General features: G+C 32.3%; 1 protein-coding gene across 1 annotated transcript in view; it reads left to right on the top strand.

Annotated features, from left to right (window-relative positions):
- The first annotated feature begins 787 nt into the window (after window positions 1-787).
- The window catches only part of LOC133184381 (DNA-dependent protein kinase catalytic subunit-like), a 53,350-nt gene continuing 39,692 nt past the window's right edge, over window positions 788-14,445 (top strand). The window contains exons 1-24 of the mRNA XM_061319434.1: window positions 788-965; window positions 3,631-3,707; window positions 4,057-4,149; window positions 4,281-4,355; window positions 4,811-4,922; window positions 5,214-5,326; window positions 5,450-5,543; window positions 6,142-6,293; window positions 7,984-8,076; window positions 8,257-8,316; window positions 8,401-8,496; window positions 8,592-8,674; window positions 9,075-9,162; window positions 9,257-9,425; window positions 9,612-9,766; window positions 10,128-10,271; window positions 10,517-10,629; window positions 10,794-10,877; window positions 11,435-11,510; window positions 11,868-11,987; window positions 12,962-13,081; window positions 13,192-13,348; window positions 13,751-13,863; window positions 13,987-14,173. Of these exons, the coding sequence (XP_061175418.1) occupies window positions 821-965; window positions 3,631-3,707; window positions 4,057-4,149; window positions 4,281-4,355; window positions 4,811-4,922; window positions 5,214-5,326; window positions 5,450-5,543; window positions 6,142-6,293; window positions 7,984-8,076; window positions 8,257-8,316; window positions 8,401-8,496; window positions 8,592-8,674; window positions 9,075-9,162; window positions 9,257-9,425; window positions 9,612-9,766; window positions 10,128-10,271; window positions 10,517-10,629; window positions 10,794-10,877; window positions 11,435-11,510; window positions 11,868-11,987; window positions 12,962-13,081; window positions 13,192-13,348; window positions 13,751-13,863; window positions 13,987-14,173 (2,719 nt within the window). The 5' untranslated portion in view covers window positions 788-820. The remainder of the gene's footprint in view (window positions 966-3,630; window positions 3,708-4,056; window positions 4,150-4,280; window positions 4,356-4,810; window positions 4,923-5,213; window positions 5,327-5,449; window positions 5,544-6,141; window positions 6,294-7,983; window positions 8,077-8,256; window positions 8,317-8,400; window positions 8,497-8,591; window positions 8,675-9,074; window positions 9,163-9,256; window positions 9,426-9,611; window positions 9,767-10,127; window positions 10,272-10,516; window positions 10,630-10,793; window positions 10,878-11,434; window positions 11,511-11,867; window positions 11,988-12,961; window positions 13,082-13,191; window positions 13,349-13,750; window positions 13,864-13,986; window positions 14,174-14,445) is intronic.

Raw genomic sequence — 14,445 nt, 5'->3', positions numbered from 1 at the left:
GACTTTTTGCAATTTAACTTTAAGGGGGGCACAACCATATTTTCAGTTGGGGGCACTATCAACAACCAAAATTCCTTGACAAGCAAAAAAAAAAAAAAAAGGTCATCAGACGTTATTATGAGAGGGCACAGTCATATAGTAGCTATTTTTTCTATAGTAATCTATATATCGGCAAAATTATTGGGGGCCACGCCCCCCCTCCCCCCCGTGCCCCCGTTTCCTACGGCCATGTAATTAAAACTTAAAAAAGAAAAAGGATATGACGTTATAGTATATGTTTATATGTTTATATCATAATATATTGAGAGCAGAATATTATAAAATACAATTGTTTTGTATATATTATATTACTGTGCAAAAATATGCACATCCAAGTTGGGACATATTTGTTGAAACAGCCTGTATTTTCTTATACCATAGAAAAGGTTTTTTGCGATCATAAATTTGAATTCTTGATATTAAAAAATAATATTTGATATCAAATAATCTATTTAATATCAAAATAATATCTAACATCGAGACTTGAAGAATTCGATTTTTAACTGTCAGAAAACCATTTTCTGAAATAATATAATAGATTTTCTGATACCGGAGAATGAAGTTGTTTATATCAACAAATCATATTTATAATATCAGAAAAAAAGAGATTATTTGATAAAAAAAATCTTGCAAGCTATCAAATAATTATTCTCTCAGTCTGATATCAGATATTATTTCTGACATATAGATATAACTATTTCCATGCATAGACTAGCAATTCACGCATCGCAAGTCTAATCATTTAAATATTAGGTCGGGTTCGATATGTCAGTTATCTAATATGGCGGCAAGTTTGTTGGATGATAATTTGCGGTCTCTACACGAGTGTTTGACAGCCGCCAACAGTGCATCCAAGGAGCAAGCAGATGGCATTGTAGCAGATATAAGTCAAATATGCATCAACGAATCGACAGACAAAGATATAGGTAATGACACTTAATACTAGACAGTAGTCAGCTATTTGTGTGGAGGGTACAAGACCGGGGAAGGTGTGCTGATTTTTACGTTCATCTGTAAACTCCGCCAGTGCAAGAAAAGTAAAATGCCATCTGTTAGTTGCCTTTTCTATGGTGGCATATTTCTGCCCCTTGTGTGCAAGTTATTTTTCTATCAAATATGTCGACATGCAAGATAAATATGTTGACATGCAAGATAGTTATGTCAACATGCAACATAAATATGTTGACATGCAAGAAAATTGCAATCAAATAAGAATTATAAAAGATCTAAAAAAAATCTCAAATATAGCCCACATGTGACATCCAACATGCAAGATGCTACTTACTTATGTCAACATACAAGTTATTTATGTTAACATGCGAGATAAATATGTTGGCATGCAAGTTATTTATGTCAACATGCAACTTAGATATGTTAACATGCTACTTAATTATGTCAACATGCAACTTATTTATGTCAACATGCAACTTATTTATGTCAACATGCAACTTAGTTATGTCGATATGCAACTTGGTTATGTCAACATGCAATTTAGTTATGTTGACATGCGAGATAAATATGTTGACATGCAACTTAGTTATGTTGACTTGCAACTTATTTAAGTCAACATGCAATTTAGTTATGATAACATGCTACTTATTTATGTTGACATACGAGATAAATATGTTGACATGCAACTTATTTATGTCAACATGCAACTGAGTTATGTTGACATGCTATGCGGGATAAGCAGGGCTCATGATCATTGTTAATAGTTAAAGTGACTGCAACCTAGCAGTCTACAATGACTCGTATAGCTTAAACAATTAAGCTACGTTTTTTATGATTTTCAATTACTTTATTATGTTGCTTTAGTTTGGTGCCGATTCACTGTTTTTGTACCATTTACACATGCATTATCAAAATACTTGCGTGTATCTGAACAACTCTGAAGTTTTAATATGCATGGTTGTTATTTTCTGAGTTTTGTTATTCTCTTTTCACTTCACATGCTTACATTGTGCTCCCGAGAGGAGTTATTTTTAGACAATTTGTGTACATTATCTTAATCACCATGGTTTATATATCATTTTCAATGTGCATTTTGTTTGATTGTTTACCTCAAAATAAATAAGTCCCGGTGGTTGATTTTTTTTTTATCAATACACTTGAAGATCATTTTTAATAGCATCCAAATTTGCCACATTTCTCTAAAACATTACCCTTTTCAGTTTTATTCAAATTGAATATTATTAATAAATTCATTTTTCCCCATATATGATATCTGAATTAAAACCTGGTGAGTTCAATGTAGAGAGGGTATTAGAAAACAACTTGCTTTATCAAAGAGAAATAACAGGGTGTTTTAATGTACCAAATGACTCATTTACGTTACATTTGCTAATTTCAAATTGAAAACAAATATTTGGAACTTTATTAAGACTCTTAACGCAAGTTTTTTTTATATTTTATTTAAGTGATCTGGTATGATTAATAGTCATCGATTTTAAGTTTTCCCCCATATTGCCACTTTTTTTTTATTTGGTTGCAATAGTTCAATTAGAAAATTAAAAAAAAAAAAAAAAAAATCAAACACAAAAGTTGGAGGGTTTTTTGTATTTCATTTCAGTTAGTCTTGTGATTTATCAAAGTTCAGCAACATTTATTTTTTTAAGAAATCTTAACAACCCTTGTTTTTTATTTAAAATCAGTTATTTTTTTTTTAAATCAGTTATGCTTCCAAACTGTAAAAATGTTGTCGAGCGCATTGAAGCAGTAGCGGATATATATATATATATATATATATATATATATATATATATATATATATATATATATATATATATATATATATATATATATATACTAAGTATATAGGTCCCTGATTATATGTATTAATTTTTAAAGTGGAAATATATATATTTTTTAATGTGTGTATATATAATTGGGAAAAGAGTACAGACATGGTCCATCTAGATACTTAATTGCATATACATGACAAAGGGGGAAATTTTATCCAGAAAATGGATTTTTAAAATTTGATGCATAAGTATCACAACTAGAGATTTTTATTGATGGTTTAAAGATGCCAGTGTCAAACCTACAGTTGAGTATACTCAAAAATTAGGATTTTTGTTCCCCTGACAACTTTTAGGAAAACCTTTCACATGCACTGTTTACATGCATTAATAAATAAAATTGTCTTTAAAACTTTTCCTTATTTTCAAAATTTGAAAGTTTGATTGATGAAAAGTGTATGCACGTGTTGCAGAATAACATAACATGTAGTACCAAGGAACAACAGAATAGTCAAACTGGAAAGGAGACAAAATGGGAAAATATTGAAGACAACTAATATTACATTCTACTATAAAAGAGAGAGAGAGAGTTAAATCATAGTCTTATCCTCTATTCAAATCTGAAGTGCTATAATCTGAAAAGTCAAATTTCTGATGAAAATAACTAATAAATTAATCTGTTTGTCATTTGGGAATTTTTACCTCAGAGTCAACTAGAGTCAATTTTTAACACGGACTGGGTCCTTTTACAGCACCTGCATGCAATGATGTTAAAATTTTGGTAATATATATTTTAAATGAATGTAAATGTAGCTGCAATAGGTAATATTTGTTTTCTTCTTTTTTAACACAGATTTATGTTGTTCTATTTTGTTCGACAAAAGAAAAGGACTGGTCTCATTTTTATCTGAAACAGTCACAAAGGAAGAGGTAAATAACTGAATTCATTATGTTCTCTGGTTGGGTAATTGTTAGACCCATGTATTGAAATGATTGATACAGAGAATAAGATTATATTAGATTCCAGAATAACAGGAATTCCATATCCAGGTTTTACTTAAGGTTCATCATCTCTGAAATTTTGCTTTAAAGCTTATGATTTCTCAGAAATTTAGTGATTGATTTACAATGCACACAATTTCAACATACTTTGCAGGGCAAAATTTGACAGAAATAGTCTTTTAACTTGACAGTTTTATAAAGGAATAATAGTCATTTATCCATATGATAATTATTGCTCTTAACAAAAGGACAATGTACCTTAATGATATAATTACAGTTTCAGACATGCAAACAGAAAATCTTAGAATTTCTATCAGAATTTATTCAAAAGATAGAGAAGAAAATCATCCCATATGTTTTTGACATCAAGGTAGGTATTGGTATATATAATTTGTCTGTTTACCAAAGACAAATGTAAATTTATAGAAGAGGTCTATTCTTTTTATATACAATATATATGTGTGCATTCAGAAGTGATATTAACAGCAGAATGAATTTTAGGATGTATGCATGTCTCTTTTCTTCCGTGAGAGGTTGACTAAAATAAAGAACTTGTCTGTGCCTGTTCTAGCAAAAGTAAGTGTAGCTGACTATCAAACTGTTATTAAATTTTCACTTATTAAATGATGCATGAAGAAGACAGACTATTACCACTTTTGCAAACATTGTATAAAATGAAAATAGGGGTTATTGTCCCATTTTATACAATTAATTATGCTGTTTCTTTCTCATATGAGTCATTTTTTAACATTTTTGGCATTGTCATTTTTTTCTTTAACTTCGTTCAGATTCTGAATGGGACTTGCTGATTTGACAAAATTGCATTAAATTTTTTTTTAAAGTGGCCAATGAACTGTGTTATTATATACATTCATCATATTCAGAAGAATAAAGCATGTAAAGAAGTTGACCCAGAAAAATCATTAAATATTGGTCCTTAAAGCTTGTGGAGTAAATTAAATTTGCATGTTGTGTAATTTTTAAAACACTTGTTGATGTATTTTAAGGGAATTCCTCTTATATATTTCTAGGTTTTAGAATTGTCTGTAGGGTCTGCTAGTGCCCAGGATCTGGGAATCGATAAAATGGTCAACAAATTCTTCATGGAATTAACAAAGAGTGTATCCAAACTACCAGCATCAGGTAAACCCCAGTAAAAGTTTACCAAAACAATTAGTGTGATGTTGAACTTTGTGTGATGTGAATTTTGATTATACTTTATAAAGGGGATATTCAGCAAGCATCTATATGTATTTTTGGCATAACGAACCCCCACCCCCTCCCAAAGAAAAAACACTCAAACCAGGAAAAAAAGCCAAAAAATAAGATTTATATTGTATATTTTGAAAAGCAAAGGATCAGTAAAATAACTTTTGCTTTTTTCCACCCAAAAGAAAAAATTTTTAAGTGTTTTTGATGTTTTGTTTTTAACAGTGAAGGAGAGTATTTATGTGATTTTGGGACTTTTAGCTGAGATTTACCCAGAACACATGACTGAGTATGCCGGTAAACTAACAGACATATATCTTAGAGCCCTTAAAGCAGAGGTTGGTAACTATTTCAGAAAATGAAGATTTTTTTTTATTGAAAAAAGGAATTGAGGATAGAATGAGTTTACTGGCATTCACAAAAATACATGTGGATCTCTTCTCTACCTTTTACATACATAGATGACTAGTAAAACAAAGAAGCCAGAATTGACAGTGATCAGTGGTTGTCTGGAGGGTCTGGCCAGTTGTCTTGTCAATTTCACAGTGGATGAAGGTGAGTAATATTATATATCAAAACAGTACATATAGAGTAAAGTCAGGGTAAATGAATTTTTTATTTATTGTAAATATATTGTGAAGATTGATTGTGGGTTTATTTTAAGTATACTTAATCTATATTATTTGGTATACAGATTTATCATAAGAATAAGTCAAGTTCTATTTTGGATATGATCGAACAATTTTTTGACAGAGTTATGCCCCTTGGACCTAGAAAAATTCCAATTATTTGCAGTTTCCATTCATTTTCTTCGCAGAGGTTGCACATACTGAAATGAAATTTGGTACACATGGAATACAGATTTTATCATAAAAATATCTAGGTCAAGTTCTGTTTTGGGTACAATCGAGCAATTTTTGACAGAGTTATGCCCCTTAGACTTAGAAAAATTCCAATTATTGGGGGGGGGGGGGGGGGGGGGGCATAAGTGTTTCACAAACATCTCTTGTTTTTAAATGATACATTAACTCTGACAATTCAAATTTCATTAAAGTGTTGCTTAGGTGGAGAAATGAAGAAGCAGTTCAAACTATAACAACCCCTGAAGTTCGTTTTTCCTTAACCAACGTATTATTACTTTTCTTTTATTTAGACTCTTCAAACAGTTATGAGATATTCAAATATGCCCGAATGGCCATAGATCCTGATATAAACTATACACGTTATGATGTCCCCAGAGCTGGCCTTAAACTGTTTGCTAGACATTCTGCCCAGTTTAGATCTCAGTTAGCAGATGACTATCAGGTATAGAAAGAAATTTACTGTATTCTATATATCATTGTGATGGTACATGTACATATATCCCCTCCTCCCAATTTTACAGTAATAAAGGATATGAAATGTACACATTCTTGTTTTAGTGCTTTTTAGCTCACCTGAGCTTAAAGCTCGAATGAGCCTCTCTGATCACATTTGTCTGTAGTCCGTCTTTCCGTCTGTCTGTCTAGCTGTCTGTCTGTCTGTCAATCTGAAAACTTTTCACATTTTCGACTTCTTCTCCAGAACCACTGGACCAATTTCAACTGAACTTTCCACAAAGCATCCTTGGGTGAAGGAGGTTCAAATTTTTTCAAATGAAGTGCCATACCCTCATTCAAGGGGAGATAATTCAGAAATAAAGAAAATTTGGTGGCATGTTTTAAAAATCTTCTTCTCAAGAACCACTGGGCCAAAAAAGTTTAAACTTATTATAGAAAATCTTCTTTACATAGTGAAGATTCAAGTTTGTTCAAATGATGACCCCTGGGAGTAGGGTGGGGCCACAATGGGGGATCAAAGTTTTACATAGGAATACATAAAAAAAAAAAATATAAAATCTTCTTCTCAATAACAGCGAAGCCAAGATGAGTTATATTTATATGGAATCACCCTCAGGTAGTATTTATTCAAGTTGTTCAAATCAGGACCCCCAGGGGTAGGATTGGGCCACAATGGGCAATCACATTTTTTCTTTCCATCTTCTTCTCAAGAACAGCAAAGCCATGATTGGTCATATTTATATGGAAGCATCCTCAGGTAGTTTAGAATCAAGTTTGTTCAAATTATAACCCTTGGGGTTGGGTGGGGCTACAATGTACAATCAAAGTTTTACATAGGAATACATAGGAAAATTATTTAAAAATTTCCTTCTAAAGAACAGCAAAGCCATGATTGGTCATATTTTTTTATGGAAGCATCATTAGATAGTGTAGAATCAAGTTTTTTTCAAATCTTGACCCCTGGTGGTAGGGTGGGGCCACAACAGGGGATCAAAGTTATACAAAGGAATATAAGGGATATATCTTCTCAAAAACAGTAAAGCCATGATTAGTCATATTAATTCAGAAACATCCTCCAGGTGTTGTAGATTCAAGTGTGTTCAAATCATGTCCCAGGGGGTAGGGCAAGGCCTCAATAGAAGATCAAATGTCGGGACCACTTTAAAACTTTTTAATACTGAACTGATTTCTGCTTTTTCCTAGCCAAAGTGCTCATGTGAGCAATGTGGCCCATGGACCCCTATCTTATACTTTTTACGTTGCTACCCTTATTTACATATATACGCTGCCTATGGATGTTCATCTATTTACTCAGTTAATTCATATTTTATTTTTGCTTATTGATAATGGCACATTGCCTACTCAAAATGTAAAAGGATTCAAAATTTCTGCCAGAATAAGTAAACTGTGCATTAAACAAATACATACCTGTACATGTGCATTTATAGTAACATGCCAAACTTTATATTGACAAAATTTTTATGTTTCCTTCAAGTCCATTTGTTTTTAGTGGATGTAAAAATAAGCATGCAGGACCATTGTTAAGTAGATTTGTTAAAATAAAAAATTGTGAAAGTGGAAAAAACCAAGCCTGTAAATATAAGATCTGAAATGGAGAATATGAACTCTTTTTCAGATAAGATATGCATATCTCAAATTTATGACATTACTTTCAGGGAATGTATAACAAACTGAAAAGCTGGAGTAAGCACAACAATAGAGATCTGCTTCATCTGGGTACTGCAGCCATGGAGGCCTTCTTAAATCAGGTACAAAATTAAAACAAGTCTCAAAACCATAGGTGGTCTAAGGTAAGTATTCCCATAATGAAAATTTGACAGTTACCCTTTACATTTCACCATAAAAAAAATTATTTTGATTAATAAAAGTATTTAAAAATAACATGGAAATATGTATCAATGTCTTTTTTCTTTTGTAAAATCTTTTAGATATCAGAAGTTCTAGTAACCAAAGCCAAGGAAGGAAAGAGAGAAGGGGCAGTGTTTAAGGTATTTGTAGGTCCCTATTAACTCTATATTCTACTTTGTTTTTTGAGGCACTTTAACTGAACGATTTATTCATCCTTTTTCCAGTTTTTTGTGACAAAGTTTCGAGAAATCATGAATGACAGTTCTGCGAGTTCTAAAGAGCTGTCTTTAGCTATCAGAGGATATGGCTTGCTTGCGGCAGTGAGTAGAGATTTCATATATTTTATTTAAAAATGTCAGTGCTTTTGTGAAATTTTATCTTGCATTTATTATTATTCAACAATTATTGTTGACAGCCATGCAGAGAGTTCCTGGAGCAGACTGATGTCCAGTTTATGTTCAGTGAGATGATAACTAAGAGTGAACAGCTGTATCTGAGGTATACTACACAAAAAACTATAACATAGCCCCTAGATGCAGTGAATCAAGAATTAAGATACAGTATGGAAATTTATACAGGCAATTAGTACTTGCTTGAACATGTATTCCTTAAGCAATTTAGTATTTCTGAAGATATTTCAATCCAAAATCTAACACCTAGCAGCTCGGCGAGCTGTCTGTTCAATGGAACTAGATTTTCACCACTTAGCTGCTAGGTTAGCTGCTATGATCTTAAACGCATCCCTGGTATGCATGTTTCTTTGTCGTACTATTATCACTGTTCATATAATTCGTGTAACAATGCTTTTGAATGTGAAGGATTGACTCTTACATTTTTCATTGTAACAAAATATCTGTGCTTCTAGATCCTGAATGTTTTTCTTTGTCTTACTTATAAGCTCGGAGAAAGCAGATGTAGAGGACAAACTTTACAGCTTGCCAAGCTACCTTGAGGCATTGGCCAATATCATCAGAGAGCTAGACCATGTAAGAGCATAGATACATTTTACATGTTGCTGTTTGTAAAGTTTAATGTGCCATTATTGAGATACAGTCAAGGTAATGTTTATATTTTTCTTAGGTACCAGAAACTTATGCCACATCCATTGAGCGCCTTATGATCATTCTGGCTGAAAATTTTCCCACAATCCATCAGAAGCAGCATTTTGTGGCTGTGAAGTCCTTACTGTGGGTGCTGATAACACTTATGCCAAAAGGAGAGGTGTTTTCTCAAGTTCTGAGTGGCTTTGGTAAAAATATATTTCCTTAAAACAAGAATTCAAACAGGCATTAAGATATTAAGAATCATACCTAATTGAAATTTGTTTTTTACTTTGAGGTTACAGTCTAGAAGATACCAAGGTGAACTGAAGGTGTTGTTTCTTCTATCATTCTTCTATCATTGAACAATGCCATGTATGATTTGACTTTTACAGTGTACCAAATGCTGATCCGAACCTGTTCCCATCCTCCAGTGATTGAAACAGAAGACATGACAGAAAGCAGTCAGTCAGAGCAGATGGGGAACAAGGTGACATACAAGGACTTCATTGAGATGTGGGACACCCTCTTCAACAGTCCCAGAATCAAGGTTAAAAAGCACTCAGTACCAGATAATTAATTTCATCCAGGTAATCCAAGGATTTGTTATGTGATAGTATTCAAAGTTTGGTTCAGAATTGTATCAAGTTCAGAAATCTTCAAAGGACAAGGTATGGTAATGGCCAAATTTGGCTCATTATTTGAAGTAAAAATCAAGGCACAGTTAAAATTGTGATAGTTTGCAGTTAAGAACTTTAAATGTTACTTGTTTATAAAGTAGCACTAATTTTGATTCAAAGAGTACATAAGAAATGCCAAAGTAGGACATATGTTTACATATTTAATGTCAAGATATGAAAGCTAACCTTTATTATTGATGGATATTATTTTTCTTTTTTTTTTTTTTACAGGAATTCAGTGTGGCAGACATCAGTGTAGAAATGAGGCTGGCACTCACAGAGGAGATATACAACAAGCTTATTGAATCCTTGCTTAAAATGCTGGGCAAACTTGACCTGACTTCACAGTCCAGCACAGAAGTCGCACAACAACAAGTAAAGTTTTTTTTTCTGTGAATACAATTGCAGTCTTTGTAAATCAGTTAATATTTGATTAAGTGTGTAAAGATTCAGAATATTTTTTCCATTTAAAATATGTCCTTTTATGCTTATAAGAGTTAATGTAAACAAATGGTACATCTGTTCAGTCTCATAAAAAACTCAATGCATATAAATATGCAAATTTTCCTTCCAAATTTGGTGGTTTAAATTTTCCATACACAGATTTGTTTTTGTTATAGGAAGGGTCAAGTGCTGATGACCCACAGGATGTGTCCAGTGATCCACTTCATGGAATGCAACCCAGCAAGCCCAAAGACTTCCAGATCTTCATCAACCTTGTTGATTTCTGCAGGTCACACACAAATGCCAATTTCCTTAAAAAAATCATGCTCATGTTAATGACTATACTTCAACTGTTTTCAATTTAATTTCATTGAATATCTTATAATTAGTTTTCAATTTATTAGAAATACAGCACCATAATTTCACTAGTAAAATGTTAATGTTCTTGTTCAGGGAGGTTCTTCCAGAGAAGCATTATGGGATGTTTGAGAAATGGATGTTTCTATTTTGCCACACCTTAATTCTTCAGTCTACAGAGTAAGGACAGTTCATCAGATTTGTGTTACAATAGAAAAACTCTGTAAATTTAGTAAAGACAGAGGTAAATCTGGAGTGCATACTTTGTAGGATTACTCTATATTTTCAAGTTGTCCCACATGAAAAGCTTGTATGCGCCATATGTTATGCAAGAAATTTACGATTTCTGCAGTTGAGTTCGTCAAGTGTGTCAGGTTCAAGGTTTTAAAAATATGATCAGGTTTAATTTTGTAATTAGTTTTTAAATGGTGTCAAATGAAGAGAAAGCCAAATTATTTAAAGTTACTTTTATTGGACATTATTATACACATACATATTGTCAAAATAGATATTACAATACTCAAAGATTGTGAAAAATTCGGAGGGGAAAAAAAAAACAAAACATTAAACAAAAAAAAAAAGAGGAGGAGTTGTTCCACTTTCACAAATTTCTAGATTCACCTCTGTAAATATAATGTATTGCTAATTATTATTTTAAATATTAAGCCAGATATAAAACTCAAAAGGTACAATGTACATGTATTTATTGATAACTGTATTTTGCTTTTACATTTCAGAAAGCCTTTGGTCAGTGGATACTATAAATTGTTGGCAGTCTGTATGAAGATTGCAAATAAACTGAATTACTTTCAGGTATGAAAAATATTAAAAAGCCAAAAAATATTAAAAATTGATTATGTTTACATTCAGTTAATTACTTTTAATTCACATAACTGAGAGATATGAATTTCTTTGAACATTTAAGAAAAGTAACTAAAGTATCTTTCAGTTATTAAGAATGAGTATTATTATTATGCTATAGTTTCATGTTATTAGTCCCATCAAATTCACACAAAAATAATGCTTTCACAAATAAAACTTGATTTTCGATTATTTCTGACTTTTATATGGTTAAAAAAAAATGTTTCAACCATAATCTGTTATATTTATTGAATTCATTGAGTTATATCTGAATGCCTCTACATGACTTTACCATTCTTTCTTTTTCAGGGTATGGTTAGCCTTTCCCCAGTGAAGAAAGAAGTAAAAATGGAGGTGGATTCTGATCAAAAAACAGACATCCATCAGAAGGCAACCTGTTTCCAGCTCATTCAGAAATTCACCAAGGAGGTTAGAAATCTCTCATTTTAAAATAATATAGACATACATGTGATATGTACAGGCTGTACACAAAATGTACAGTTTTTTGAGCCCATTCATCGTGTACTGGCGGGACACCAAAATTCACGGAATATGAAAATTTGTACAGTATTTTGAATTTCTCGCTAAATGCCGCCATTTTCCTCTCATTCTCGCTCGCGAGACACTGGAAAACGTCACCTGTGTTTGACACTTGACCTTCTGATAATTGTGTAGTGTACACAAACCATCGCGTGCGAAGGTGTGAACTGCCAATTGGGATAATTATCTTGCTATAAATCCGTATCAAATACCCCTTTAGGTAGCTTTATTTTTTAAGGGGTACTTAATTACTGTTAATGTTTCGTATACGTAACTTGATTGAAAAAAATTAAGCCAACTTCTAAAGTTGATATACATGACTTTAGTCTTAATATACGTGAATCTGACCCAGATCTTCGTAGGTATAAAATATACGATGTTTATTACAATGATTACGATGGAATTTCAGAAGAATTTAAGCGATATTTTATACCATTTTTTTGTACCGTTTTTTGATAGGCAGTGTACAGTTTTTTCACCCAAATTCCAGTTTTTTTATGGCTCCTGTACAGTTTTGTGGTCTTTGACTTATCACATGTATGTATAGATTAGATATAAAAAATTTTGTGAAGATTTTTAGATTACTAAAGGTTAAGGTTCATAAACCCTCTGCTCACTCTAACAAAATTTAGCTTTAACTTTTATGATTTTCCTAGAGAAATGTATTTTATAAGTAAAATACAAACAATTCTATCATAGCTTGCGGGGCAAAATTAAACAAAAAAGACATTTCAACTTGGCAAATCTATAAAGAAATAATAGGCATTTATGTAATTAAGAGTTAATTAAGATACTCTTATCAGAGTATCGATGAACCTTAAAAGTTCAACAGTTGTAAAAATCAATACTCCACTTGCATGTAGGTCCTTGTGAGGATGAAGCAGTACAAAGATGACCTGCTGGCAGCCTGTCTGACCTTTATTTTAACCCTCCCCAAAGAAATTGTCTCTGAGCAAATGTCCAGTGTGGTACCAGCGATACAGGTAAAATACAAACATCTCAATTTTAAAGGGAGAGAATATTGATAATAGTATTTTACCAAATGGTTTTACATTGTGTGTTATGTATGATTATTCTACGTCTTTTGTTTCAGTTGACATTGTCGATAGGTCTTGGTTATCTGCCCCTAGCTATGATTGCATTGGATGCCCTGAATTATTGGTCTGACACCCTGCCTCCCTCTGTAATACAACAGTACTACCCACAAATCCTGCCATGTCTGGACAGCTACCTTAAAACTATGGACCAAGGTTAGTGACTTTATAAATCAGTTGAAGATTATTTTTAGGATTTTATGGTAGGAAATCTGTTTGAATGTTCATTTTTTTTTTAAATTAAAAAAAAAAATCTTTTCTGACTTTATTTCCTTGGGCTTCAAAGCAGAGGTACATGTATGTAGCCTTCTATGCCTCTGACTTGTACAATTAAAAATAGTAAAAATCTTTCATAAATTTTATGTATGGGATCGAAGGAGAAAAGAATATTTAAGCATGTTTAATAATATGTCTAGTGTACATTATAAATTTGTCTTTTGAGTGTTATTTGTTAGTTTATCTTGAGTCTCTGTATACCCATGATCAAGGTATCATGATTTGTAGCTGAACTTTAAACTATCAATCATTACAGAATATAAAATGATATCTTTTTGACAGGAGCTGATGATGTTAGTGTAAATACTATGGAAATGGCAAAAGGAAAAAGTGGAAAAGGTAGAAAGAAACTGTCTGTAAGAATCATCAAAGGACCCAAGACAGAAACCAAACAGGTAATACCAAAAGTCACTGTACACTATTATATGCATGCTGTTGTAATTATTTTTGAATGATACCTACACTTTTGACCTCCTCTGTATTTTGGTGCAGTGTTAAGATTAGGTATTTCTTTATAGGCTTTTCAGACTCAGATAGCAGAAGTGAAACAAAGAGTGATGAATTACTTAGGGAGACTTGGGGGAGAGGTGAACCATACCCTCCTGTCTGGATGTGATGTTTGTGAGGAGGCTATCTCGTGGGACACGGAACAACATCTCCGATTTGATGTGCCATTTATTGATATGAAGCCTCAGATATATTTTGGTGAGGTCATGTGATTTTTGAATAAAAGACACATTCATTGGGTTATCATGTCAGATTCATGGTTCATTTGAAGTAATAGGCATTCATTCAAAGTGCAAAAAGTATTAAAAAAAAATTCTAAACTTAACAAAATGAATTAAAAGATGTGCTTCTAGAACTTCAGAAGGCTCAGAATTACAAAAAAAGGTTTTGAGAGTTATGTGTTGCAGTCTGATTATGTGAATAGGAATGACTGAGACTAGGGTCATTAAAATTGTAAGTGCTTATCAGAC

Source organism: Saccostrea echinata, unplaced genomic scaffold (assembly GCF_033153115.1).
Source record: "Saccostrea echinata isolate AGI-Se365-2 ecotype Australia unplaced genomic scaffold, CSIRO_AGI_Sech_v1 ptg000010l, whole genome shotgun sequence".
Taxonomy (NCBI): domain Eukaryota; kingdom Metazoa; phylum Mollusca; class Bivalvia; order Ostreida; family Ostreidae; genus Saccostrea; species Saccostrea echinata.
Note: the sequence above shows the minus strand (reverse complement) of the source record. Positions and strands in the feature narration are given on the sequence as shown.